At 44.2% G+C, this 27,504-nt stretch overlaps 1 protein-coding gene across 5 annotated transcripts in view; it reads left to right on the forward strand.

Moving 5' to 3' along the window:
* Positions 1 to 27,504, forward strand: part of STAU2 (staufen double-stranded RNA binding protein 2) — a 195,548-nt gene that overhangs the window by 100,692 nt on the left and 67,352 nt on the right. For 4 of the 5 annotated variants that reach the window (XM_068165893.1, XM_068165894.1, XM_068165895.1 and 1 more), the window contains exons 12-13: positions 2,905 to 3,212; positions 22,045 to 22,158. In XM_068165893.1, coding sequence (XP_068021994.1) covers positions 2,905 to 3,212; positions 22,045 to 22,158 — 422 coding nt within the window. The remainder of the gene's footprint in view (positions 1 to 2,904; positions 3,213 to 22,044; positions 22,159 to 27,504) is intronic. The other variant, XM_068165896.1, reaches the window with a different exon arrangement.

Genomic DNA, 27,504 nt, shown 5'->3' on the forward strand with positions numbered 1-27,504 from the left:
TTAACATTTAGAACACACAGTAATCTGGAGGTATTCCAAACCATTGTTCCAGACAGCAGTTAGATATTTGGGTGGATCATGTAAAAACAGTGAAATGGCTGAGAAAGCATGTCAAATGTTTATTTTAAGTAATATTACATCAATGGAACAGACATCTGCAGCACCGGGCTTGATTTTAAATGTCTTTAAAGTTCTTTTAAGTTTACATTGTACAATGTTTTTCTAAGATCGATCTGGGGAGGCTGGTGTGTTGTTTCTTAACAAGTGTCCTGCTTTGCCTTTTGTTCCATTTTCATTCTCAAATATTTATAGGAAATCAGATTTGCAGTGGGCAGGTCTTAGGAGGTGGCGAACACCTGCCACCCCATCCTTGTTGCTGTTCGGTTTTCACAGTATCATCACAGAATATATCTGGTTGGAAGAGATCTCCAAGCTCCTCCAGTCCAACCCTTGACCCAGCACTGAAGGGTCCACACTAAACCATGTCCCTAAGGTCCTTAAACACCTCTAGGCATGGTGACTCCAGCACTACCCTGGGCAGAGCATTCTAATGTTTGAGAGCCCTTCCAGTAAAGAAATATTTCCCAATATCCAGCATGAACCTCCCCTGGCACAGCTTGAAACCATTTTCTCTATTCCTGTCTCTTGCCACCAAGCAGCAGGGGCTGCCACCTCCTTGCTCCAACCTCCCTTCAGGGAGCTGTAGAGAGCAATGAGGTCTCCCCTCAGCCTCGTTTTCTCCAGACTGAACACCCCCAGCTCCCTCAGCCCCTTCTCATAGGCCATGAGCTCTGTGCCCTTCACCACCCTCGCTGCACTTCTCTGGACACATTTCAGTACCTCAGTGTCCAATGTATTGAGGGGCCCAGAGCTGAACACAGTACTTGAGATGTGGCTTCACATGTGTGAGTACAGGGGGTGATCACCTCCTGTTGGCCACAGTGTTTCTGATCCAAGCCAGGATGCCACTGGCTTTCTTGGCCACTTGTGCACTGCTGACTCTTATTTAGCCAACTGTCAACCTATACCCCCAGGTCCCTCTCCAAGTTGCAGCTTTCCAACCACACATCTCCAAATCTGCAGCTTACTATGGGGTTGTTGTCACCCAGGTGCAGGACCTGGCACTGAGCCTTGTAACCTAACATCAGCTATCAGTATCTGTATTATCTGTTGTCATTATGATTCATGTAATCTCTTGTATGAGGCCATTTGAAAATACGAGTAGTGATAGACCTTGGAGGTTTTAGCTTCAGAAGAAGGATGCAAAATCACAGCTGTAAGACTGGGTATAACAACTTCAAAGTGCGAAGTCCAACCATCTCCACACAGATAGGTGGGGAGAGCAGTCAAGTGAGTAACAGATACATCTTTGTGAATTGAATAAGCTGCTGTTCCAGAGTTCTGAAAGCATTTAAAAGCTAAATGTGGGACTAAATCAATTAAAAGATTCATCAGTAAGCAGTCTGCTGAGTCAGTAGGGAGGAAGTTCAATTTTCACCATGGGGTTGAAAAGGAGGCTATTAATTACTGGTAATATTTTTTGAGTCTTCTCCATGTGGTAGATATTTTATTTAAAAATACTACTTACAATCCTAGGATCAGAGGAATCCTTTCTGGGTATGTGGAAATTAATTTTCTTCTCTTTGAATGTGTTCTGCATTCTGCATTCTGAGGGGAATTTAATAACTGCTGCAAATGAATTAAACATTGAACCCTTTGATTTCTCAAACAGGTTTATTATGCCTAGAATGAGATGCCATAAGGCCAGGGTTCAACCATGTTGTTTTCAGCTACATGCTAGAAGATTAAAGTATGCAATTAATAAGAAATTACACATCTCAAGCTCATTTTTCAATTTATTAATAGTAAGAAAGAGGTTTTGCTCTTATATCAGCAAGTTGGGTACTTCTGCTTCCAACAGATCATAGAATCAGAATGGTTTGGGTTGGAAGGGACTTTAATGATTCTTCCAACACCTCTGCCATGGGCAAGGACACCTCCTACTAGACCAGGCTCCATTCAGTCTGGCTTTCAACACTTCCAGGCTTGGAGCCTCCTCAAACATCTGTGGACAACCTGTTCCAGTGCCTCACCACCCTCATGGGGAAGAATTTCTTCCTAATGTCCCATATAAATGGAGCCTCTTCCAGTTTGAAGCCATTACCCCTTGTCATTCCATGCCTTTGTCAAAAGTCCCTCCCCAGCTCTCCTGTAGGCCCCTTCAGGTACTGGAAGGCTGTTCAAAGGCCTCCTCAGAGTCTTCTCCAGGCTGAACAGCCCCAGTTCTCTCATCCTGTCTTCATAGCAGAGGTCCTCCAGCACTCAGATCATGGCTTCCTCTGAACCTGCACTAACAGTTCCATGTCTTTGTTATGTTGAGGGCCCAAGAGCTGGGCACAGGACACCAGATGGGGTCTCAGGAGAGTGGAGTAGAGGAGGAGAATCCCCACTTCTGACCTGCTGTCTGTGTTGCTGGGGATGCAGCCCAGGCCACTTCATTGCATAGTTCATTAGTACTTCAGTGCTTCATTGCCTGTGAAAGCCAGCAAAATCCAGGCTTAATTCTGCACATATCCGTGCAAAGGAATATCACCAAAACCGATCCTTTGAAGTAGCAGCTGTTCCTCTTGCTTTGTGGACCTCCAAACCATCATTGTTGGTGTAGTGAATTCTGTGCTAACCACAATTTTAAGTGCAGGTTTGTACCGTCTCAAAAAGAGTGAGGGAAGAGAAGGGTCACTTCCTACCTGCTTTAGTTTGAAATAAGTTATTTAAAGTACATGTGGGAAAAAGGTAGTGCTTCTAAACACCTTGTTTTCCACAGCACAATATGTTAATGGAAATTGTCTGCACATCCAGCCCCTTCCAGAGTAATGAGAGTGACCTGTGTTCTTTTTTTTTTAGCACCAAAGGGAATACTCCATCTCTCTCCTGATGTTTATCAGGAGATGGAAGCAAGCCGCAACAAATCAGCCCCTGGCACCACCGTAAGCTATTTGTCACCCAAAGAAATGAGCCAGGCTTCCAGCTCTTTCTTCAGCATATCTCCTACAACAAACAGCACAGCCACCATTGCCAGGGAACTTCTCATGAATGGAACGTCCCCAACTGCTGAAGCCATAGGTCTAAAAGGAATATCTCCTGCTTCCCCTTGTTCTGCAGTGCAGCCTTCAAAACAGCTGGAGTATTTGGCAAGGATTCAAGGCTTTCAGGTATGGGAGGGGGAAAATGAAGCTCTTCAGCCAGAATCATAGCATTGCCATCCAGGTGTCGCTCTTGCCCTCATGAATGTGGGCATGCATGTAACTTATCTTGTAAAATTATCTGGTGTCCAAGGCAGTTTCTGGGTCCAGGAGATACAACCCTGCACCGATATACATGTCCCTCCTTCTTTTTGTTCCTTCCTTCCTTCCATTCACCTTACTGCAGGCCATCTTTTTCTCCTTTGTTTGTTGTCCTTAAATAATTTCAGGCTTAAATTATGCTTTTTACCTGCACTTCTTTGAGATTCTTCACCTCTTGGCATTACAAGCTTTATGTGCTGCTCTGGCATTGCTCGCTCTCTTCAACTCTGATCCAGAAGGCACTGACTCACCACCTTAATGTTGTGCTTATCTTCTGGGCCAGGTGGTTAAAGCCTTGACTCTGCTTCCCACCCTGCACCCCTTAGCTGTAATTTATTGAACAACATTTTTGTCAGGAGGTGCGGCCTAGGAGCAGACATGGTGTCAGAGCAATGCAGAATGTTTTTGACATCCCAGTCAATATAGAGAATGTAAGATGATCCCTGCTGGGTCAGTGCATGGCTCCTTCAGCACTGTTAACCTGTACCCAGCAATGGCCAACACCCTGCATTTCATGGGGCAGAGGCAGCCTCTGTACTACATCCATTCTGGAAAGTGGGAAAAGGAAGCCTCTTCCCCATCACCGTCATATGCAAAATTCCACACCTGTATGGGCAGTAGCTGATTGGACTGTGTTGCACCATCAGGGGGTAGGGCCATCTGTGTAGAAATACTCCTGTCACAGGTTTGTGGCTTTGGGTTTTTTTTCAGAGCTGTGAATTTATTTAGTTGGAAACGTCAGTTTCGTATATTCTAGCTTATGTCTTCTGATCATGTAACCAAATTCTGGAGATGGGAGGTTTCTCTTGGTGTTTTTTGCATGCCTGATAAAGATTTTTCTCATCAAAGCCCATGTAATTTTGAAAGTATGCAGTTGTTGGAAGTGATTTTAAAAAGGCTGCTAGAATTGGAGAAATAGTGTGGGATGTTGTGCTGGCGTGAGCGGGCCGGTGACACTACAGCAGTTACCACCTGCTGTGGATTGAACCTGCTGCTGTTCCCCTCTGCGGTGTACATTCAGCTGCCTTTCGGTCTTCATTTTTAAAATGTAATATTTGATTCATTAGTTTGAATGTCTTTTAGTGCAAGAAAAGTTAAAAGCCTGAGCCTCACCACAGCAGAGTTAAGATGCTACTGGGAACTCAGTTCTCCTGAGTTCCATTTGTTACCTGCCTGCAGTAGGAGCACATGAATTCTGACAAAACAGAAACTCAGTTTGTGAAGTGTTCACTGCTTGCTGCCACATCTTGTCAGATTGCTTCTGTCTACTAGTAACTCTTTATTTCCATCGAACCGATGCACACTTTATGTTACTATTTGGAATCCTACTTGCCTACAGTATGTGGTTACTGTAAAATGATGAGTTATGCTTGTCCTGGGTTTTATTTTCATGCTTTGATTCTAGATGCTCACATAGAAATTGTTTTGAAGAGGTCTTACCTTGAGCCAAAAAATATAACCCATTTAATTCATAAACCAGACTTCAGCGTCTTACTTGGCCCTAACCAAACCCATGTAGTCTGGCAGAGCACCTCAGTTATTACCACTGGGGTGCTGTGTGTGCCCCATCCCCTGAGCAGGCTTTTGAACACCTCACTTCAGCAGCCTAGTGTGGGTGTGAAACCGCTGCTGCTGGCTGAGCCCAGGTGGACCAGGGGAACGGCTCGGTGGCCTGGCAGGTCCCTATCACAGGTCTCGTCACCATTTCAGCCTGGAAACCTCTCTGTGTTTAAGAGTTCAAAAGCTGGTTGCTTTGCAGGTGAACTTTCTCAGGCGTATTTACTCAGTAGCAAACGAGTGCATTTGCAAACAGCCGTCTTGTTCCGTGTTTCCTGAAAGACCCAAAATGATCTGAAATTGTTAGCATGTATTTGTATTCTGGTCTGGATGATAACCATCCTGCTGTCTTTCATTGAAGAACTCATACATTCTGTTCTGTTACAATGTATTTTTGACTTTTTAAATGAAAAAAAAAATCAATAAATGCTCATATGATGTTTCATTTGTAAGTGTAAAAAAAGGAATGTTATTTGCTTATTTGAAGGTTTGGGAGGGGGTTCACTTCTTTAGCTGCAGGGGGCACGGCTTTCAAATGTGGTCCTTTAATTTACAAACTGTTTGTTTGTGATCCATGTTCTGTGGTAAGCCCTTAACAGTTGTTGGGATCAGTATGTGGAGAAGTACTGAAAAAGTGCTTGGATCCCACTACTAGGATGTGCATTTCTCACCGCTAAGATATGCATTTGAGCAAGGTTCCAGGGAAGGTCAACCCTTAGTGGGTTTCAAGGAAAGACCTGAAGGTTTGGCCTGACCTGTAAGGAACTGCAGGTTTCTTGGAGCAGGTCAGATTTTAAAAAGCACCCAGTTCCCATGTTCCAAATTGACAAAGGCAATGTGGATGCCAACAGCAAGTCATTTAAAGCTGCAGAATCATCTTAGGGGTTTCCATAAACACCTGTGTGCAGGTTTGGTACCTGCCTTCCACTTCACTTGTAAGCCCGGGCACCCTATACAGAGTTCAGCAAAGTGGGGCTGTTGCCTCACACTGTGAACCCCTTGCCTGAAGTCAGTCATACCTTGGAGGTCTTGGCCCTGTGCTGTGTTGTGTGATGTAGACGTCCTCATGAGCTGTGCTTGTGGTTCTGGTGTGACCAGTGATGGTACTTTGCTCAGTGACCACTCACTGCTTTTGCTGAAGGCCAGCGTCATGGGAGGAAGAGCAGGAAGGGGCTGGTCTGGCCTCTCCAGGCTCTGGTAGTGTGTGAAGCTGCCATCAGTTGGAGCTTAGGCTATGCTGGGGCCATTCTTGGTCTCTCTCAAGCTGAGCTGTGGCTGCTAACAACTGCAGCACCACACAACTGGTGCCTGGCTTCCCAAACGAATGACGGGGGCGACCCTCACAGCCATCCTGCCTGAATCTGTGAAGGTTTGTGAATTCCAACTCTCCTTTTCCCCGAGATCTCTTTCTCTATGACCAGTATTAAATTCACTATCAGAGCTTGTTGACAGTGTTCATGATAGTTAAGCAGTTCCTGGACTTTTTAGTAATGAAGACTTGGGGGCTGCAACTCTTTCTCAAGCAAATCTAGGCACAGTCATGAAAATCAGATTAGAGCTCAGTGGTAGTTTTTAATACGAAAGGAATTAAGAAGGGATTGAGGAGTAAGCCTAAAGGAAATAATTGGGGTGTAAGTTATTATCATCACATCTTTCATATCTTGAAATTCTGGTGCAGTTTCCTCTGTTTCCCTCCATCAACATTTTATGTGCAAGTATGCTGACTCATTGACGATGGCTGAAGTAACAACTTCAGTCCAACAGTTCTTTTCTAGAGCAGGTCATGATTAAGAAATGGTGCTTGCTTAGTTAAACTAAAGTTCATTTGACTTCCCTAGGTGGAAGCAGCTTTCCTTCCATTAGTTATTGTTCATTGCATAACCAAGCAAAATATTCGTACTTAATTTCCAAGAGGTCTCTGGGAGTCTTGACATTAGCTATTTCCCTTCTTCTTTCTTGCCTCTGAAGCTGTTTTTACCTCAGTAAAAGCAACATCTTATCCCCTTTTCAGTCTCTCCTTTTCCCACAGCAAGCAGGATCTTTTTCAGCTGAAGGTTCCTTGGTCTTTGCCGGCATGCCGCGATATTTCTTTTTTGTGATCTTCAGTATCACTTAGGGCTGGAAAGCTGAGACCAGATTATTTCCTTGTACAAGTTGTATCTCTGAAAGCAACAGGTTGACACAGTGGTTGTGGATTTGGGTAGCAGGACTTTCCCATAAACTTGCCATGATAAATCAGGAGAAGGCTAGAACAAGGCACGGACCAGTTGTTTGAGCTCTTGAAGAGCACAGATCTCTGAATTAGCTTCGACCGTTGGAAGAGTGCATTGGTACGAGTTGTAAAGGTAAAAAGGAAAAACAAACCAAGAGGAAAAAAACCTCCAAGCATTCCCCAGTGGCTCCAGCTACAGTCAAGGGAGGTATAAGACATTAAATTGTTCTGGTGAGTAGAAGTTAGCTGAAAGCATTCTGAGGAATGCTCAGTATCGCATCTGATTCTGAGCGGAATCTCCCTGCTGGGGAGGTCAATGGGAAGAAGTGAAAGCAGACTGTTAGGGAAGGCAATGTTTCTGGCTTTGCAGCAGCACATCTCAGTAAAGCTTCTGTTGTTTCTCAGAAAACCCAAAATATCACTCTTGAGTCATGAATGGCTGATGTGATTTTCCTCAAATGTCCTCAATTCACTTTGGAAGAGAGAAAACACCCCAAAAGTAAAACTTTATTGAGCTTTGAGGGTACTAAATCTATTATGATTAATATAGGTGTAATTAGAGTGTTGTCAGAGAAAGTCCACTTGCAAAGCTCCCTGCAGATAAACAAACTCAGAGGTATGCTTTAGCGAGTCTTCAGCTAACGCCGATGAGGGAGAGTGTAGCAAGTGCTGAAAACTAGGATGTAAACCCAGATGATACTGTTCTGTCCTTAAACTTTCTGGCTGCAGAAGGGTTTGTTGGGACTGAAATCCCAGCAAATGGGCTAGTTCTAGGGAGAGAAAAAGTCTCATCGGTCATTCAGAGTGTAAAAAAGCAAACAAAAATCAATGGAAGCTTTTGCAATGCTCACATCAGGCCTCTTGGCAGCATCCTTGTCGGTGGGTTTGAAGACCATGGCAGCAAACTGGGTTTGTAGAGACGTGTCTTTGAAAATCTTGTCTTGACAAATTAGGGTATTAAAAAAGAAGCCATTCATAGGCTACTGTTAGATGACACTTCTTGAAACCAGGCTGTTAAAGCAAATAGTGTTTCATCCACATTTGGGGGGATAGGATTCTGTAATTCTCTTTAACTGTGCGTCTAACCCCTGCCCCCAGCCAAGGCCTTGGAGCCTGCGTTCCCAGCAGGACTGCCTGGGCTACAAATATTAGTGAAATTGTTCAAAACAATAGAGTACAGTCAGGCCTAGAGAGAGCTGTGTTCAGCTGCTTGTCTTTAGTGTTAACCCCCAGAAGGGCAGTGGGAACTGAGTACTTATTGTTGAATACAAATGTCATCTTCAAACCCCCTTGAAGGAGCTGGAGAGTGACCATGCAGCCGTGTGTTACCAATACCTGCTTCTACATCACACGCTGTGCAATTGGGCTTTTGGTTCCTGTCCCAGCCTCTTCGTCAAGATTATTAATACTGCACCTGCTTGTTGGTCAGAGGGGTTTCTGTACCAGCATGTGGAATGGTACTGCACTCCGGTCATGACTGGAATCTGGCCTTTTGCAGATGGGTGTTCAATAGCAAGTGCCATCACCTCAGCACTGTGTCTTGCCCAGGAGAACTATAAACACCGACAGAACTGGTTGTCCGAGTCATCATCTCAGTTTCTGTCTCTTCTGGGTACTTTTTATGTGGTTTTTATTCTGAGGCGTTCACACTTTCACCAATTACCAAGCTACTGCCTGATGTTTAAATTGCTTTAGACTCCTGCTATTGGTTAACCCTGGGGGGAGCTTAAGCCCCACAAGGCTGATTGCTCACTCCCCCAACAGTGGAATGAAGGAAAGAATTGGAAGAGCATGAGTGATAAAGCTGCTGGGTTGAGATAGACAAAAGCTGTGTGTGCAAGCAAAGCAAAGGAAGGGATTCACGCACTGCTTCCCACTGACAGGCATCCCATCTAACAGTTACTGTGAATACCATAGCACAGGGTGTCCCCCTTCCTCTTCCCCAGCTTTTATCAATGAGCAGTGTGCCATGGATGTGGGATGTCCCTTTGGTCATTTGGGATCAGCTGTCCCCTCCCAACCGCTTGCCCATCCCCAGCCTGCTCACCGGTGGGGCAACATGAGAAGCACGAAAAGGCCTTGATGTGATGTGAGCACTACTCAGTTGTAGCTGTGAAAAACTTCAGTCCAGTCCCAGTAAAAAACATGTACAGCGTTATACCAGGCAAGAACTGCTCAGCAGCAGCTAAAACACTGTTATCAATGGTGTTTGGGTCACAAATCCAAAATTCAGCACTGTACAAGCTGCTATGAAGAAAATTAGCCCCAGCCCAGCCCAAACCAGTATAATCTCTACCCCTTAGCCATTCCATGTATTTCATGCCCAGGTCCCACCCTTCCCATGCTCTGATATATACACAGATGTCATTCCCTTAGGCTATCCCTTTGCAAAGTCCACAAAATGCCCACTGAGTGCTTTTAGTCCATGTTTGTTCCAGGTCATGGTGGCACCTCAGCACTGGAGTGTTGTATGTTATTTGGCACCAAGGTAAGCCCAGCTTGGGTCACTGCTGCACTTCCACAGCTTCTTATGAGGCTTGTCCTCTGCTGGTTCAGATGGTACCTGCTGTAGTACTTCTGTAATATGCAGCTCAGCTCCTGGGCTACAATTTAAAAGTATATCCATGGCAATCTTCACTGCTTGGCCCTTTGGACTAGGCCATCATCTACTGCAACAAATTCTCCCCTTGCCCCTTCTCCAGTGGGGTCTTATCCACCAGTCCCTCAGGGTGTCTATGCTCCAGTGTGAGCCTGTCCACAGGCCAGCATCCCTGCTCCAGCATGACCTTATCCCTAGGGCACAGGCCCCTCAGAGGAGCACATGCTCCTGCAGGGACTACCCCATGGCCACCGACCCTTCTGGATGTGCAGCTACCCGTAGCCACATAGCCTGGACTTTAGTAACAGCCAGTCCAGCAGCAGAGCAGCAGCAATGCCCTAGCCTTCTGCCAGCCTGTTGCTGTTATCAGTCTGTTCCCAGGCAGATAAGAAGAGGAAGCAGCAGGAGCAAAGCCCAGCTGCTAACAGGCACTAGACACTTATCTGCAGTGAGGCCAGCAGCCCCACGGCAGGGACTGGAGCCTGCCAAGTGGTAGCCAAACTGCTGCACGTTTGTCTGGCACGGATCAGACCTGCTGCTGGCTCACACCCCTCCTGTCCCCCACTGGGTGCCAGAAGGGGCTGCTCTGTGTTAACCCTGGGGAGCAGCTCAGCCCCGCTCAGTCACTCCCCCTCCATGGAATGGGAGACAGAACCAGAAGGCTAAAAGTCTGAAAACCCAAGGGTTGAGATCAGAGCAGCTTGATAAGCAAAACAAAGCAAAATCTGGAATTCTTTTACTGCTCTCCATCAGCAAGAAATTGTTCAGCTAGTTTGTTTCAGCTCCTTGAAGGGGGCTACAGGAGGGCTGGAGAGGGACTTTTGATGATGGAGTGACAGGACAGGGCGTGATGGCTTCAGACTGAAGCTGGATTTAGGTGAGGCATGAGGAAGACATTTTTCCCTGAGAGGGTGGCAAGGCACTGGAACAGGTTGCCCAGGGAAGTTGTGGAGGCTCCAAGCATGCAAGTGTTGAAAGCCAGACTGAATGGAGCCTTGATCTAGTAGGAGATGTCCCTGCCCATGGCAGGGGGTTGGAAGTAGGTGATCTTTAAGGTTCCTTCCAACATGAACCATTCTGAGATTCTGTTTCCTGAAAGCAGGGCTCCAGCACACATAATGATTATCTGGTAGACAAACACTGTTAGTTCCAAACTTCCTCCTTCCTTCCCTTATTGCTGGGAGTGGCATCATGTGGTCTAGGGTATCCCTTTGGTCATTTGGGATCAGCTGTGACCCCTTCCAGCTTCCTGCCCACCCCGACCTGTGCACTGGTGGGGCGATGTGAGCAGCAGAGAAGGCCTCGATGTTGTGTGAGCACTGCTCAGTTGTAGCTGTGAAAAACTTCAGCCCAGTCCCAGTAAAAACCTTGTACAGCTTTACAGACTTCACTGACATCTTTCCAGCTGTGTGCCACTGGGCAGAAGCAGGAAATAGAGGAGCTCCTTTTTCCCATGTGAACTTCGAATTCTTGTGCTCTGAAGGAAACTTTCACCCTTTTATCAGGGGTTTTTTCTACATCACCTCCCCATTTATTGAAGACGACTACTATTTTGGTTGCATTAACAGGGAAGGAAGTTTCCTCCAAGGAAAGGCAGCATTTTATTAGCTGTCAGCATTTTATTAGCAATTTCAGAGGCATCTCTGATTTGCACAAAGCCAGGCTACCTGTCAATTGAGAGTCTTTGTCTCTGAGAAACTCGCACATGTCCTGCTACACTGAAAATCAACTTGAGATCTAGTGGCTGCTATGTAGGAAAGGCCTTCAGGATCTCCAAACTCTAGTTTGTACATGATTAACCCAAAGTAAGAAAACATGTTGGGAATGTGAAACAAAGGCAGAGATAAATCAGCACAAGCTGATAGCAAGGATTGTTCTTCATGGGAAAACCAAAGCACTTGGACTTCATTCGATTTTGGTTTGTAAGAGGTTTTTCATCAACTAACTGCTGAGGAAAGATACCACAGGCTGATGGCAGTGACCCAGGGTGGAAGTACAGAAGTGGTTTTATTAGTTTCCATTTGTTTGAGAAATGGTTCTGTGGACTGAGGACCAGTAAGTCCATATTACCCTATAGCTGACCTCAAAGGAAGTAAAAATAGTGGTAGTCACTCTGCAAAAGAATAATGATAGGAACCATTCTTCAATCAGTACCCATAAGGAGAGGTATCAAGTCTAGAAACCATATTCACCCACAGAGCATAGTGCAGGATGGAATATTTGCTGCAGGAGGAATGTTTCTGAATTCAGTACCTTGAGTACTGGGTTCAACTTTGGGGCCCTCACTACAAGAAGCATCTTGAGGGGCTGGAGCATGTCCAGAGAAGGGCAACAAAGCTGGGGAAGGGTCTGGAGGACAAAGATGGTAAGGAGCAGCTGAGGGAGCTGGGGGAGAAGTCTGGAGAAAAGGACACTGAGGGGAGATCGTGTGGCTCTTTACAGCTACCTGAAAGGATGTTGGAGTCAGGTTGGGGTAGGCCTTCTCCCTAGTAAGAAGTGACAGGACAAGAGGAAGTGGCCTTAGGTTGCACCAGAAGAGGTTTAGGTCAGACATTAGAAGAAACTTCTTTCCCAAAAGGATTCTCAGCTGCTGGAACAGGCTCCCCAAGCAGGTGACTGAGTCTCCATTCCTGGATATGTTTCAAAGAGAGATGTGGTGCTGAGGCACGTGGTTTAGCACCAGCCTTGATAAGAGTTAGAGAATGGTTGGACTGGATGATCTAAAAGGTGTTTTGCAACCAAACCAGTTCTGTGATTCTGTGAATTCAAGAGTATGCAGAATCAGCAAATCAGGCTTTAGAGGGCAGTAGGTATCCTGACACAAGGTCTCCAACAACCTGGGTTCTGTCTAGAAAACTGTCTAAACTGTCTGTCCTCTAGGTTTGCCATCACTCTGTCTCCCTCTTGCAAGGAGGAAAACCCTTTATTTCAGTGCTGCTGAAGCTTGGCTCTTGCCTCTGGAAGCAGCCAGGGTCTCCTTTTTGGTTTCATTTTCTAAAAGGAAGGAAGGTAACCAGAGAATGGCTGGCTAGTGGCATTGCATGGCTCCCCAGGTGCGGGGTACATGTCACCTTCAGAACAGTGTAGCTTTTCTCTTTGGTGTCTTGCAAATAACCATTGAAATCCTCCCACGTATTCCTCTACACAACTTGGTCCCTGGAACAAAACAAAGTGAATTCTATTTTCATAACCGCTTTTAGAATTTTGAGGGCTTGTGTATGAGAAAGTTTATAAGCTGTCAGGATTGCTCAAAACACTGCAGCCAGCTCTAAAGGCACCGGCCCCTGTTCCCTGCCAAAATATTTCTGACTAAATCCTAATGTGACTTGATAACTGAGCTACAAACCATGGCTTGGAACACCACCAAAACTTTGAAAGGCCGGAAGTTTCAGCTGGCAAAAATGTGTAGGTGCAAGGGTGAATTCACAGGAGACTGGGGTTTAGCTTTAATCATCATGAGGGAACTCGGCTCTCAAGCAAAAACCCTTCAAAAGAGAAGCCACAAGAAAGGTGAGGAAGGAGGAAAGAAGCAAGTTGCAGTTTATTCTTCTCATTGTGACTTGAAACTGAGGCTTTTCAGAATATGGAGCAAGGCGAGGCAGGATGATTTTCAGAGGTGAAATGATTGTGTCTTGTTTTAATTCAAGAAGAGAGATTCTCCCTGCATACTGCCCTGTGTCTGGGCTAGTGCACAGACTCCTTGGCAAGCTCAGGTGGCCACGTTTGTACAAATAGTTTTGTGCTGATCCTGTTCCCTCTCCATTAATGCAGCTTTGAGGCTTTCCCATGTGGTTTGTCAGGAGAGGGTACGTAAGGCTTCACTCTCCCCTCCAGTGACAACCTTCATGGTCAGAAGCAGTGCATGAGAAAATATTCCCAGTGGTGCTTTTCCTAGAGAGTGATCTTGAGCACAAACTATTTTCTCTCTCCACATTGCCCAAATTCCTCTCTGCCTTCAGTCACTTGTTCAGGATGATACCCGAGACACAGGCTCCTCCATAGTTGCTCTGTAACATCTTCATCCTCTGTGTACTTTGTTAGCAGGACACAACCCACCTCACCTCCCTCCTCTTTTTAGGCCATGGGATGAAAAAAGAAGATGCCAGGGGTGCCAGTTTCCCCTGTTTCATTTAACTGAGTTATCAAACAATTTTTGACTCCTCTCCCTGAAAATACAATTTTAACCTGAATCATTGAGAGTGAATGGATCAGAGGCAAGCAAGTTGTTTGTGCAAAGCCCATATCAGGTGTAACATTATTTTGTAGTGCTTTGCAGTGTTTTATGTTGGGAATCATTCATTTCTTATTTTTAATCATGTTTCTCATCTTCATTTTGGGGGGGGAGGTCAGGTGGGTCAGCCAGTCCAGCCCCACCTCCCAAAGCACAGTCGCCCACAGCAGGTTGCCCAGGATCAGTATGTCCAGGTGGGTTTTGAATCTCTCCAGAGAAGGAGACTCCACAGCCTCTCTGGGCAGCCTGCTCCAGGGCTCCAGCACCCTCACAGGAAAGGAGTTTTTCCTCATGTTCAGGTGGAACGCCCCAGGTTCCAGTTTGTGCCTGGTGCCCCTTATCCTGTCACTGAGCATAGTCACTGGAAATAGTCTGGCCCCATCCTCTGGAACCCCGGCTTTAGCTCTTGCTGGGCATTGAGCAGATTCCCTCTCAGGCTGCTCTTCTCCAGGCTCAACAGCCCCAGGGCTCTCAGCCTCACCTCTTCACAGAAATTGTTCAGGTCCCCCAGCATCTTAGTAGCTTTTGCTTGACTCTGCAGTATTTTCTTTTGTCTCTTGAACTGGGGAGCCCAGAACTGGACCCAGTATTCCAGCTGAGGCCTCACTAGGACTGAGTAAGAGTGGGAGGAGAACCTCCCTTGTGCCCTGTCTCCTGATTGCACCTTCCCTATCAGGCAAGCAGGTCTTGATTGCCAGCCATTGAAAACGGGGCTGCTGTGTGGGATGTGCTACACAGAAACCCTGTCCTTATAACTGCAGACCTCGGTGAAAGTTGAACAGGCAGGGGGTAAGCAGCAGGTAGTACTGATGCTCCTGGCTGCTGCTGTGGCAGCTCATTTTGTCTTTGTTAGAACCATGCATGACATCCAGAGGGAGGGCAGAGCTGGGTCTCCATTGCCCATGACCATGCTTTCCAGATCTCCTGCATCCCTGGAACAGGACCTCTGGATTCAGAAGATAGCTCCATAGGGTGAATAAAAGGACATGCAGGGGTCTTTCCTTTAGATGACAAGTCTGGTTTGCATTTAGCAGGTATTTTATCTGTTCTCTTTGGGAACTGTGTCAGCTATTTTTTTTTCAGTCCTATTTGTACCTCACATGTCTTTCTGGATGTCAAGTGTCTGCCTTTAGTCAGGAATATAAAATACTGCCCTGGTAACTGTGACAATGCCTTTAGTCTGCTTGTTGTTACTTATTTATGGTGCAGTAATGCTTTATTTCTTAGTCTAAACCCTAGGACTGCATTTTAATGAAGATTTAAGACTCCATTACATCTGCTATTCAAACTGTGTGAGAGGGGAGCATGTTGGAATAGCTGAAGATTCACTGCTGAGCTGTCACTCTTCGGGCCACCAAGCGTCTTTCCCCTTCCGTGCAGTAGCTGGGGTGGAAGCATTGGCCCCTGCTGTGCAGCAGACACAGCGATTAATGAACCTGAGGCACGCTCATGGAACCTGTGTGTTCCTGACACAATGATTGTGTTATATGTCACAGCCCAATGTACAGGCCTTTATCTTTCCTTAATGATCTAGCAAGGGGGCTTTGTCAAATGTGGGTGTTTTTCATGCACTCCTTAGATTTGTTCTACAGGGGGTGACCATTAGAAACATCTGAGGGGCACGCTGTTAGCCAGCTCCCTGCTGAGATGAGTAAAATGCTATCTTTAGTAATTGCACTACATCAAGGAGCTCCAGCTTTGCAGGAAGCAGTTGGATTCAACACTTTTTTCCCCCTCTGATTTTTGATTTTTTTCTTTGTTTCTTTTTCCTTTTTATTTCCTTTTTAAATTTTATCCCTCTCCCTCCCCCTGTTTTTTTTTATTGTAAGCCTATTTTTTTTCATCTGGGACAATCTTTTCTTCATCTCAGTCTTGTTTTTCGTATCTCTGACTCAACTCCTCCTGAAAATCTTCATTCACATAACAAAGTTTTCCTACATTTATTTATTTAGGTAAAATACATTCAGTTGCAAAATGGTATTTGGAATTTCTCTCCTGCTACTCCACATCTGAAGAGAACAATCTATGATTTGTTTGGAAATCTATATGGATAACACAAGGATTCTCACTTTGAAGTAGTAGAATACTGTACTCTAAAAGCTCCCCAAAACTGGCTTTGAGCAAATGGTGGAAATGAGCAAATCGATTTGATTGATTTCTGTGCCAGAAGCCTGTTTATTCACCGGTACACACGAGGCAGAGTCTGAGCTCAGACAAACACTATCATTGCAGTTTTTATAGCAGACGACATGGCTAACAGTAGATGAGCACCAGAAAAAGGAAAACAAAAGACCGAGATGGAAAAGACAAACATTTCACCAGGAAGCTAAAGGAAGAAAAGTGTTTCACGAGGCTCTTGTCCAAGTCAAAAGTCCTACTTTGACATCTGGATTTGTAAAACCTTGGAAGTTATTCTGTAAATTCAAAACTAAATTGGATGCTTTCCCCTTAAAGGGCGGATTTTATGCCATCCTTTGTTCTAACAACACACTCCAGGCTTGTCAATCCAGAAGATTTGTGCTTTGCTGAATATAATGGCATTTTATTACCTAGTTTATTTCTGTCTAGCAGTCTGAGACTCCTGCTGATGCTTCAACCTGAGTACATTTAGGCTTGGAAACATGACCTCCAGTGTCACAGATGACTTCCTGCTGTTGCTGGTTCATACTACGTTTTAAGATTATTGGATGTTCAAGAAAGTGTTTGGCCAGACAGAAGTTGTGTTTCAAACTGTGAACATCTAAGCAGCAGTGTGTGAAAATAGTAGCCTCTATTTTTGTTCCCCTTGGTCTCTCAGTAATGCATAGTTAGCTTTTTTTCCTGACAGTAGTTTAGCATAGCCTGTTGTGGAATCATATCATAGAGTGGCCAGAGTTGGAAGGGACCTTAAAGGTCATCTAGTTCTAAACCCCTGCCACGAGTTCCAACCTGACACTAGCGCAGGCTGCTCAAAGGCTCCTCCAGCCTGATCTTAAACACTTCTCTAGTGCCAGTGCCTCACCACCCTCATAGCAAAGAACTCCTTTCTAATATCCAATCTAAATCTACCCTGCTTTAGTTTAAAGTCATTGCCCCTCTTCCTATCACTACAAGCCCTTGTAAAAAGTCTCTCCCCGCTTCTCCTGTAGCCCCCATTCAAGTACTGGAAAGCTGCTATAAGGTCTCCCCTGAGCCTTCTCTTTTCCAGTCTGAGCAGCCCCAACTCCTTCAGCCTGTCCTTGTAGAAGAGGTCCTCCAGCCCAGCACATTATAGTAAACCTTAACTACCCTGTAGTAGTGTAACAGGTCTCATACCTTTTCTGCCCTTGTTTGTACAAAAGGATGGGTATTCAAATTCAGAAGTGCCCACTGAAGACCAGCAGACTACCTTGTGCTTGAAGTTAGGACACTTTATTTACAGAATAATTTGTGCAGGTTAACTGTGGCTACCACTTGCAAGTGCACATTGGAATGTTTTACTGCCAGAGAAATCCTGCAGTGCTTTTGAAATTTCTATCAGAGCGCTTGCACCTTAGAGAGACAGGGCAAAGCTAGATTCAAGAGACAGCTTTATGTAAATACAAAAGAAATGGGAAATTTCCTGCTTTTGGAGAAACATTTTGATAGAAGTAACCTTTAATGTAATTTCATACGTGGTTTTAGGCAGTGTAATTTCATTTTCCCTTTATAAAGTAACATATAAGGTTGAGAATTTTGGCTATGCCATTCACATTCAGTTGTAGCATTGTAAACATTCATCTTACATCTTTCTTTACATGAAGCTATAAATATCCAGCAAAATATTTGCATCTCCTAAGTAATTTAAAATATTAAAAACAAGGGCCAGATTTCAGCATTGCTCTCAAATGGTTTCAGACCTCTGCATACATTTCCATATACATACACCACTAAGCAGTATAGATAGATACTCAGAGCTACTCCTGTGTGCAGCTTCTTCCTGACTGAAGCTATCTGTGAGACGATATAGGGTTGCAGCTTGTGTGCCCATGGAAGATGAAAGCCTTCATGTATGAGGAAATCCATGGCATGTGCTTGTGGAAAGAATGACTTCTGGAATGTATTTGGTGATGTTGCTGCCCGGGATGCACGTCGTGTTTGACATGTGAAGGTTTCATGGCCATGCCCGCACAGCACATGGAGTGCTTGGCATTCCTGAGCTGGTTGCAGAGGGTTTATCTCAGGTACTTCACAGATGGAATTACCCAGGAGAGAAGCTGGCAGTGCTGTCTGCTTTTTCCAATAAATGAGCAGGCTCTTGGAATTGCTGCCAAGATCTTGTTGTGGCACTGCTTCGTGTTGTGTATATCTATACCTCAGAGGAGAGTTATCTGTAAACCACTGGGTCTGAGGCTGGAGCCTTGCATTTTGCTCAGAACTTTGCACAACCCTTACTAGGGACATCTGTATTTTGGCTATCATTTTCTAACCAGATCCTAATGCTCTGCTAGAAAATCTCTGTTTATGTGCTATTCAGATAAAACATTCTGAATGTTAATGAATAAACTTCCATTGCTCTTTAATCCTCCAAATGCACGCAGCTAATTTTTGAGTGCCCCCTAACTGCCAAAAAGAACTCGCAACAGACCCAACCAAACAAAACCAAAAGACACAAGCAAGCAAAAAACAAACAAACAAAACCCCACAAAAATATCCAAAACAAGACAGAATTCTTTGATTCTTTGATTTTTACTCCCATAATTTATGGAAAAGGAAAATGGCCATTTGTGTTTAGCCCAGAGACCTTGATGAAGGGCCACAGTCCCAGCACTGCCATTCACTCCTGCCAGTGCTGAGTCAGCTTGGACGAGCCATTTAATGTCTGCCCACAAAATGCCCTTACCTGCAGAGATAAGCTGTATTCAAGCACTCTTAAGGCACAGAAGTGCATTATTGTCATCATGGATCTTGCTAGTGGCCACAGGTGGAGCACTTGGCCAGCCTTCAGTCAACACTGCTTGGTCGCAGATCCTGAATCGAGTATTGGCTGTGCCTTCCCTGCCTTAAATGATGGGATAATCTGCAACCAGTTTTGTAGACATGCAAGTTCCCCCCATAGTTGGTCTAAATAGCACGGGCCATTAAACTGAAATATTACTGCTGGCAAAAAACCTCGAAGCATCTGCTGCTGTTCAGGCTCTTTCATAACTCTTTGACTACTACCATTTCTTTCTGAGTGCCTGGTTTGGACATTCTACTCAAATAGGCAGGTATGCACTCTTGTTTGGCAAAATAACCCCAAACTTTGTGTCACAGATCAGATTAGAAGAGGAAAGGAATGAAATAGAGAGTTTAAGAATGTAGCAGTTGGACTGATAAATAACAGAAGAGAATCCACTCTAGCTGATCCTGCTCTGGTTGGGGTGTTGGACTAGATATCTTCAAGGTCCCTTCCAACCCCTAAGATTCTGTGATTACAGGAAAATTGCACATAGGCATGCCAGGTGGAGAGGGCATCTGAATGTCTTTGCTGACTGCACATATCTGTGAACCACCCTCCCGGCTGAGGAAAGGCTGAGGGAGCTGGGGCTCTGTAGCTTGGAGCAGAGGAGCCTGAGGGTGACCTCATTCATGTTGATCAAGATGTGCAGGGCAGTGTCAGGAGGATGGAGCCAGGCTCTGCTCAGTGATGTCCAATGATAGGACAAGGGGCAGTGGGTGCAAGCTGGAGCAGAGGAGGTTCCATGGGAACATAAGGGAAAACTTTTTCCCTGTGAGGGTAACAGAGCCCTGGAGCAGGCTGCCCAGAGAGGTTGTGGGGTCTCCTTCTCTGGAGACTTTCCAAACCTGCCTGAATGTGCTCCTGTGTGACCTGCCCCAGGTGATGCTGCTCTGGCTGGGAGGGGGGTTGGACTGGATGACCTCTGGAAGTCCCTTCCAACCCCTAATGTTCTGTGATTCTGTGATTTGATGGAAGGACAAACTTTTGTTCTGCCCCCCACTCAAAGTGGGGTTTTTTTGTGTGCTTTATATCACTTTTCCTATCATTAACATAGGAGGTGTTTATTTAGGTTCAACTGAAGAGCTTCTTCGGGTCAAGAGCTAATTAGAGGACTGTTGCCTAAGAAATGGCAAAGTAATGCTTTGATATGTTCAGGTGAGGCCAAAAGTGCACCATGAAATTCCTTGGGGAAAGTTAAGCCTAGGAAGAGAGCATAATTCCAAATTTATTGCAGTTTCAATGTGGGACTCCAAAGGGTGTGTGGGTCAAATCTTGGTTGCAGATAATAGTGACCTGTAATACCAGTTAGAATTTTCCCTCTGGATATCTCCTGGCCTTTCATCTTCTTAGCCTCGCTTCATTCCAAGGGACATTAACGAAGTGTTACCTTACGTTCCTATGACTCTCCTTAAACGTATCCAAACATGCTATGCAGTTCAGAAGGTGCCTCTTTTCATCCCTCCATGCGCAGTGGGACATGTACTTTTCAGTGTCACCAGATTTTGCCCCTTTTGCTTTGTCATGTTGGCAGGACCACATCATCTTCTTGCTCTGTTCCTCCTCGTCACATTCCCACAACACATACTACATACTACTTACTAGCTTGCAACCAGATACCACAGTTGTGGAAGCTTGCTAAGTCCTTGTCATAACAGTAGTTCCTGACATTTACAGAGCTTCAGTTTATATTTGCAAGCCAGATTTCATACCTTCATACCTCAGCCAATTAATCAAAGTTAAACCATTGTATATGTGAAGGGGCCTCTTGTGGTTTTTAAGTAAGCAGTATGGCTCTTCTGGCAGAGAGCCATGAGCAATTTAGTAGGCACATATTGCAGGGGCTGAGAGCACGAGAGACAGGGATAATCCAGAAAGCTTCCAGAAGGGCTGAGGGAAACCAATATTTCTATACACAGGACAAGAGTTCTGCTTTCTGTATCTTGCTTCTGGCCACAGCTAAGATATTCCTGTGTGTTGTCAGTAAATACAGCACCGACTTGGTTTTCTTCTAACTCAGCCAGTTTTGTGCTGGTTTTGCTTCAGCTGAAGTGCTCCCAGTTTGCACCTGTGGCAGAGAAGAGTTAGGCACAGGGGATTTAGTGTGCATGGCAGACAGTTAGGTATCATACACGTCACTAAATCATTTCCACAGGAATAGCTCTAATAAGGTTCCTAGCTGTCTTCAGAAATAATAAAGTTTAGATTTGTAGCCTAAATGTCAAGATGAGGCTTTATCATGGAACCTTTGCCTGAGACCTGTAAATAGATACTAGCATGAAAGGTCTGTCTCCATCAGAGCTGATCTCTCTTTCCATCTCTGACAGGGGTCATACAGCCCATGTAAATTACCACCATAAACCAAATTCCACCTCTCCTGCAGAACAAAGTGCTTGATCTGCCTGTCTAAAAGCCAGGGAGCTGTTAATATTTCCATAATTCAGCATGAGTGGCAACCTGTTCTTAAGAATGAAACCCTGGCAGCATTTAATTTCATTTTGTCTCAAAGTACTCAAGTCTGTCCTTCCTTCAGGAGGTGTAAGGGGAATCGTTCAAGTCAAAGCACTGTCTTCCTCTGTACTTCGTGCAAGATTCAGGTTCAGCATGCACATCTTGACAGCAGTAGGGAATGAGTTACTCTTAGATGAGAACATCTTAGACACCCCAAGAAGAATGTCAGTCAGTTCTTCCCTACTTTAGCTCTCATTTTGATTTAATTACGAAATTGTATTCCAATACACAGCAGTAGCCCTGTCCAAATAGTTAGTGGATGCAATGGAAAAATGTAAGCTGTTCCTGCCAGGTATTTGGAATTATCGTGGTTTACATGGATGTTTTATAACTTCAGCAGCAAAATGCTGTTAAAAATATTATCTAGGCTGGAAACTAGAGCTGAAACTAGATTCATAGAATTATACAACCACAGGAACTGAAGAATCCAGCACTTCAAACACTATCCAACAGACATATCACAGAACATTTGTCCCCAGTTCAGTGTGTGACTACCCAGGCTATATTACATGCTCCTTGTTTGATAGCAAAGATGAACTCAATGTAAATGTTTGGAATTCTTCTTACAAACTTGTTGGAAAGGGGCAGTATTTTAGCATGCCTCCCTTGTGCAGAGCTGGTGTTTAGCAGATCACGTATGTTATTCTGTTATAGGTACACTACAGTGATAGACAAAATGGCAAAGAGTGTATGACCTGTTTGACACTGTCTCCTGTGCAGATGACTTTCCAAGGTATCGGGAGCTCCATTGAAGCCAGCCATGACCAGGTATAATACCTTCACCCTGCACTCCTATTGATTTTATTAATATCTAGTAAGGCCAGAATGTCAGCATTAGTAAATTTAAGATTGCCACACATCTTGTGCTTTTCATATGGTGTGTTCTTGTCACTGGGATTTGCCAATCTTGCCATAAGAAAGTCCTGATTAGCTCTAAAAAGTGACCTGAAAACCAGATAAAACTATATTGCCTTTGGCCTAGTTTTAAGACCTAGTAGGAAAGGCTGAAGAGCTTGCTTTGGGTTTAAAGTGAGATGTAAGCTTCCTGCAAAGATTTTCTTGGATTTAAGTATGTATCAGGTCTTGTCTGTCCTGTTTTTACTAGAAGGTTAAAGGTAGCTGGAAAAGCAGAGAGAAAGCCAAGATCTCTAGGCATCATCTATCACAAGAAACTGGCATTTGAGAGGGGAAAGGGATTTTTAACCAGTGTAAAAGTCCCTTTTTATCTGGCTGTTCTTAAAATACTTAATTCAAGCCTCTGGCAAAAAGCCAGGAGAGGAAAAAAAAAGTCTTGATGTCAATTACTCAGCACCCTGCTACTTCAGATTGGAACTGAAGGGGACTTCTAGTCTAGCCCTCTTATTCTCCAACGCTCTTATGGATAAGAGCAAGACAAGACATGGGTACTCCAAAAGTTTTAAAAGCAAAAAGGAAACAAATAGAAGAAAAACTAAACCAAACCTTGCACCTTTCAGTTCTTCAGTAGGCTGCAAAAAGTATTATTTTTATTTGCCTTTGCAGACCATTTTAAATTGCACTGTGCACGCTCAGGGTAAGAAGGAAAAGTCACCTTAAGAATTACCAGAATCAGTTACTTTTGGTGAACAGTTTCAGACACTCTTAGCCATTTATTTATTATTATTATTACTATTTAATTGCAAGATTCTAAGTTAGTTGTCAATATAAACTAAGCCCATTAGTTAATTACATGGTAACATGAGGATACTTCCCGTCCTTAAGCGTTTGGTGTTTCACAGCAACGCAGAACTGGGGTAAGTCAAACCAGGCTTTGACATTCAATTCTCATTTCATCCAGCAACTTGTTTATGCTGCTCTGAAGTTGCTCCATTTTGCTTGCAGTAGAGATGTCCTTGTAAAAATTAGTTATAACTCAAATACAATATTTAGACATTTCAGTGAATTTAAGGTGGTCCTTGTCAGTTTGCTAACAGCTACATTCTGGGCTAGCAGCCAGCTTGGCCTTTGTCTTAGCTTTTATTTAGGCTGGAGTATGATATGTAAACAAAAGAAAGACTTTGTAAGCAAAAAGCACATTTAAGCCATCTGAACAATTATATATTTAAGCCTTCTAAATGAAAAAGTCTTATTGAACCTGCGAAGTCAAGCACCTAGAAATCAGGAAATTCCTGATTATGTGCATCATTAGTCTGGTCCCAAGTGTAGTCATTCAGTGCTCCAAACAGGACATGCTTCAGGGAGGAAAAAAACACCAAAAGCTTAAAATAATGTAGATAAAGATTTTATCAGAGCATGCGCACAAACAGGGCATATCAGCTTTACTGGTCTCATTTTGAAGTTAGAATTTCCTAATCTTTCTTCCATTTGAAGTTCTCAAACTCTTCTTGGTTGGCTTTAGTTGTGTGATTTTCCACAAGGCTCTTAAAAAGGAAAATGCTCTCACTTCGCATGATAGGCTGCTTGAGGCAATACTGAACTTGTGTCACTTGTGCAAAGGCTTCACTTGGCTGAGAGCAAAAGAAAATAGTCATCTAAAAGCTGAGTGGGGCACAAAATAGAGCCACATACTGGGCATAATTCACAAATTTCTGCTCATCCCCTTCCTAATCATCAAGGGAATTCCATTTAGGGATTTGGAACACAAGCCCTATGAGGAGAGGCTGAGGAAGTTGGGGTTGCTTAGCCTGGAGAGGAGGAGACTCAGGGGTGACCTTACTGCTCTCTACAACTACCTGAAGGGAGGTTGTAGCCAGGTGGGGGTTGGTCTCTTCTCCCAGGCAGCCAGCACCAGAACAAGAGGACACAGTCTCAGGCTGTGCCAGGGGAGGTTTAGGTTGGATGTTAGGAAGAAGTTCTACACAGAGAGAGTGATTGCCCATTGGAATGGGCTGCCCAAGGAGGTGGTGGAGTCACCATCATTGGAGGTGTTCAGGAGGAGACTTGATGGGGTGCTTGGTGCCATGGGTTAGTTGTTTAGGTGGGTTGGATTGGTTGATGGGTTGGATGCGATGATCTTGAAGGTCTCTTCCAACCTGGTCTGGTCTATTCTATTCTATTCTATTCTATTCTATTCTATTCTATTCTATTTTCTGGGGAAGAGGGATGCTATTGACTGATAAGGGTGGTGGCAGGACTTGATCAAAGCATTATTTGAAGATTCATATATGAAACATACTGTACCACCTGAATAACAGGAATCACCAGCAAGCAAGCAAAAAGCACAAGTGTTTGTCAGGTGCTGTAATTAAATAATTAATGACAAAATTAGAGCTTTTAACAGACTAACTAAAACAAAAGATCCTCTTTCTTTCTTCCTCCCGTGTGATTGATGTGCATTTGCTTGGTTTGCTACTGTTTCCTTCCCAGCAGGTTTATTTCATACCATTATTCTTCTTAGAAAAATAGGAGACAGAAATGCTTTGTTAAGCTGAATTAATCCACAGCTTAAAGTACAAAATGCAATGAGTGCCAGGCAGACATACACTATAAAACTTCAGTTCTAGAAACTCTTCTGTAACTCACGTAATCTGTTACTTTTAATTAATCTGGTTTGCATTGTGTGGTAATTAGGGAGGACTAATCACCTGAAAGCCGGTGGTCTCAATAGAGATGTGGATTTGTGGCAGCTTTGACTTCAGGATCTGTCCACTACTGTGCTTATGAAGAGAGTTACTCTCGTGACCATTGTAAGGTGTAGATGCTATCATTTCTAGGTTTTTGTTACTGGAAAACTGTCTGAATGAGGCTCTGGAATAGTTTATGGAAAAGTGGTGAAATCTATTCCTAGAATCCCAGAATGGATTGGGTTGGAAGGGACCTTAAATATCATCCAGTTCCAACCCTCTGACAAGGGCAGGGACACCTCCCCCCAGCCCAGGCTGCTCAAAGCCTCATCCAGCCTGGCCTTCAACACCTCTAGGGAGGAGGCAGCTACAGCCTCCCTGGGCGACCTGGGCCAGTGTCTCCTCCCCCTCACTGCCAAGAAGTTCTTCTTAATCTCCAGTCTAAATCTGCCTTCTTCCAGCTCAAAGCCGTTGCTCCTTGTCCTACAAGCCTTTGTCAAAAGTCCCTCCCCAGCCTTCTTTAGGCCTTCTTCATGTCTTGAAGGTGTCTTTGGAGTCTTCTTTTCACCGGGCCGAACAGCCCCACTTCTGGCAGTCTATGCTCACAGAGAGGGTGCTCCAGCCCTCCTTGGTGTGAGAACTTCTAATGACAAAGCTGTACACCACATTTGTCACTGTATCATGGCAGAAGAACCTCAGCTGGCCGCATACCTTGATCAAAAAACTGAAACAGAAATGGAGGAAAAAAAAACAGCAAAAGCAATCCAAAAAGCATACCAGGTTCCCAGAGGCATCTCCAGGACTATGTAAGACATCTCTCTACTTTTGTGTGTTTGATGGAAGACATCTCTCTACTCACACCCACTGGGAGATTTGTTAGCCAGCAGATCCCAGTGTGGTTACAGCCTTACATAACCACATTGTCGTGGTTTGGCAAATGTGCCCAGAATGCACACAGCAGTTTTTCAGGTCTCTGCTCTTTTCCTATCCTGCCTGGGGAGCTTTCATTTTTCATATCACTTTCAGTTGTGATTTTAATGAGCTTGAGTGTTTTTTCCCACATGCTTAAATGTAAGCAGGTTGAGATTAAAATAGCTTTTTCATACTGGCACACTAATTAGTGTGTGTTTCAAATGCCTGGTTGACAAAACATCTCCTTTGGGCTGGAAGCAGTTTTGTGGAGGCAGTTGCTGGCCTTTCGCTTTTCCTTTCGTAAACAGTCAAAAAAGGAAACATTCCTAAAGTAGCCCTGCTGGGTTTTGCACTCAGGTGTGCCAGCCTCCAGCAGAAATTTTGTGGGATTTAGAAGATTTTTTTCCTGAATTATTTCTTTTTCTCTTTTCCATTCCCTAGTATCTGACTGTTACTGTGCATTTCTCCTTCCTTTATGGCCACCACTCTTCAGGGTTTTGTTTGTTTGTTTGCTTGCTTGCTTTTTCCAGAAGAACTTAGCTACAAGCTTCTCTTAGTTAAAATGGTCACCACTTTCTAGTGGCTTTCTGAAGCAAACTTGAGTTTGTCCTGAGGGATAATGAATCCTGGTGGTTTTACCTTGCTGTGAGACTGGAGGCCCTGTTTCTCAGGGTTTAAGGTGGACCTTAGGCACACAATGTGAATGAATTGAATGCTGATGATACAAAATAACAGGAGAAAACTTCACATAGTTCTGTTTGTGTCACCAAGAAAATTCGACGTGTGATGAGTGGGGGACAGAAAGGGGGGAAAAAAATCAAAAACAGGAGGAAGAAAACAAGCAAAAATAGGTGGAATGGAGCAGTAAAGTGAGAAAGTGTAGGGCAATGGGGCAGTGAATGTCTAAAGGAAGTGGGATAAAGAGAGGAAGTTAGAGCTAAGTGGAAAAGGGTGCTAAAAAGCTGCACCTAAATGAATAAAGACATCTTATCTACTGATTGGTGTGAAAGCCAGAGCTTGGCTTCTCAAAGACACTGGTTTGCTTGCTACTGACACAACTGAATATCCTTCAGCTTTAGTGAACTGGGTTATATGAAGAGGTCTTGGAATCCTTGAGCACAGACCAAGAACTCATAGTTAGAAGGTGTGATGCTATCAGAGCAAAGTACTGAAGGAAACAGAGATGTCTTTTTTCCCTAAAGAATTCTAGTCAATACCATCAAGTTCTTAGAGATATGCTTCATTTAACACACCTTTGTGGCACTCACTTGGTAGTTGGGTTAAATTTGACAGGCTGTGTTATACAAGATGGCCTATGACAGAGTTTCAATCTAAGAAGTGACACTTCTGCGACATCCTGGAGAAGCCAGCATCAAACTCAGCTTCCCTGTTACATATGTGTGTTGGAAACTTGCAGTGCTACCATCTTTAGTGGCTTTGTAATAATTGCTGCTTTTGTGAAGTCTTCAGCTCTAAGTGGCTGTAAGAGCTCTGCTTCATGGGTGTCATAGCCCTGTGGGTGTCATAGCTGTGAAGAAAACCCTGGAAAAACACATCTTGGGTGCATTCTTAAGACTTGCTGGACAGCAGGCAAATTGAAAGGCATAAACATTCATCTTTAAATAAAACTATTTTTAAAGACCATTCTGGTGATGAGGAG

This window comes from Melanerpes formicivorus, unplaced genomic scaffold (assembly GCF_026170545.1).
Source record: "Melanerpes formicivorus ecotype bairdi unplaced genomic scaffold, bMelFor1.0.p_v2 SCAF_94, whole genome shotgun sequence".
Classification (NCBI taxonomy): Eukaryota; Metazoa; Chordata; class Aves; order Piciformes; family Picidae; genus Melanerpes; species Melanerpes formicivorus.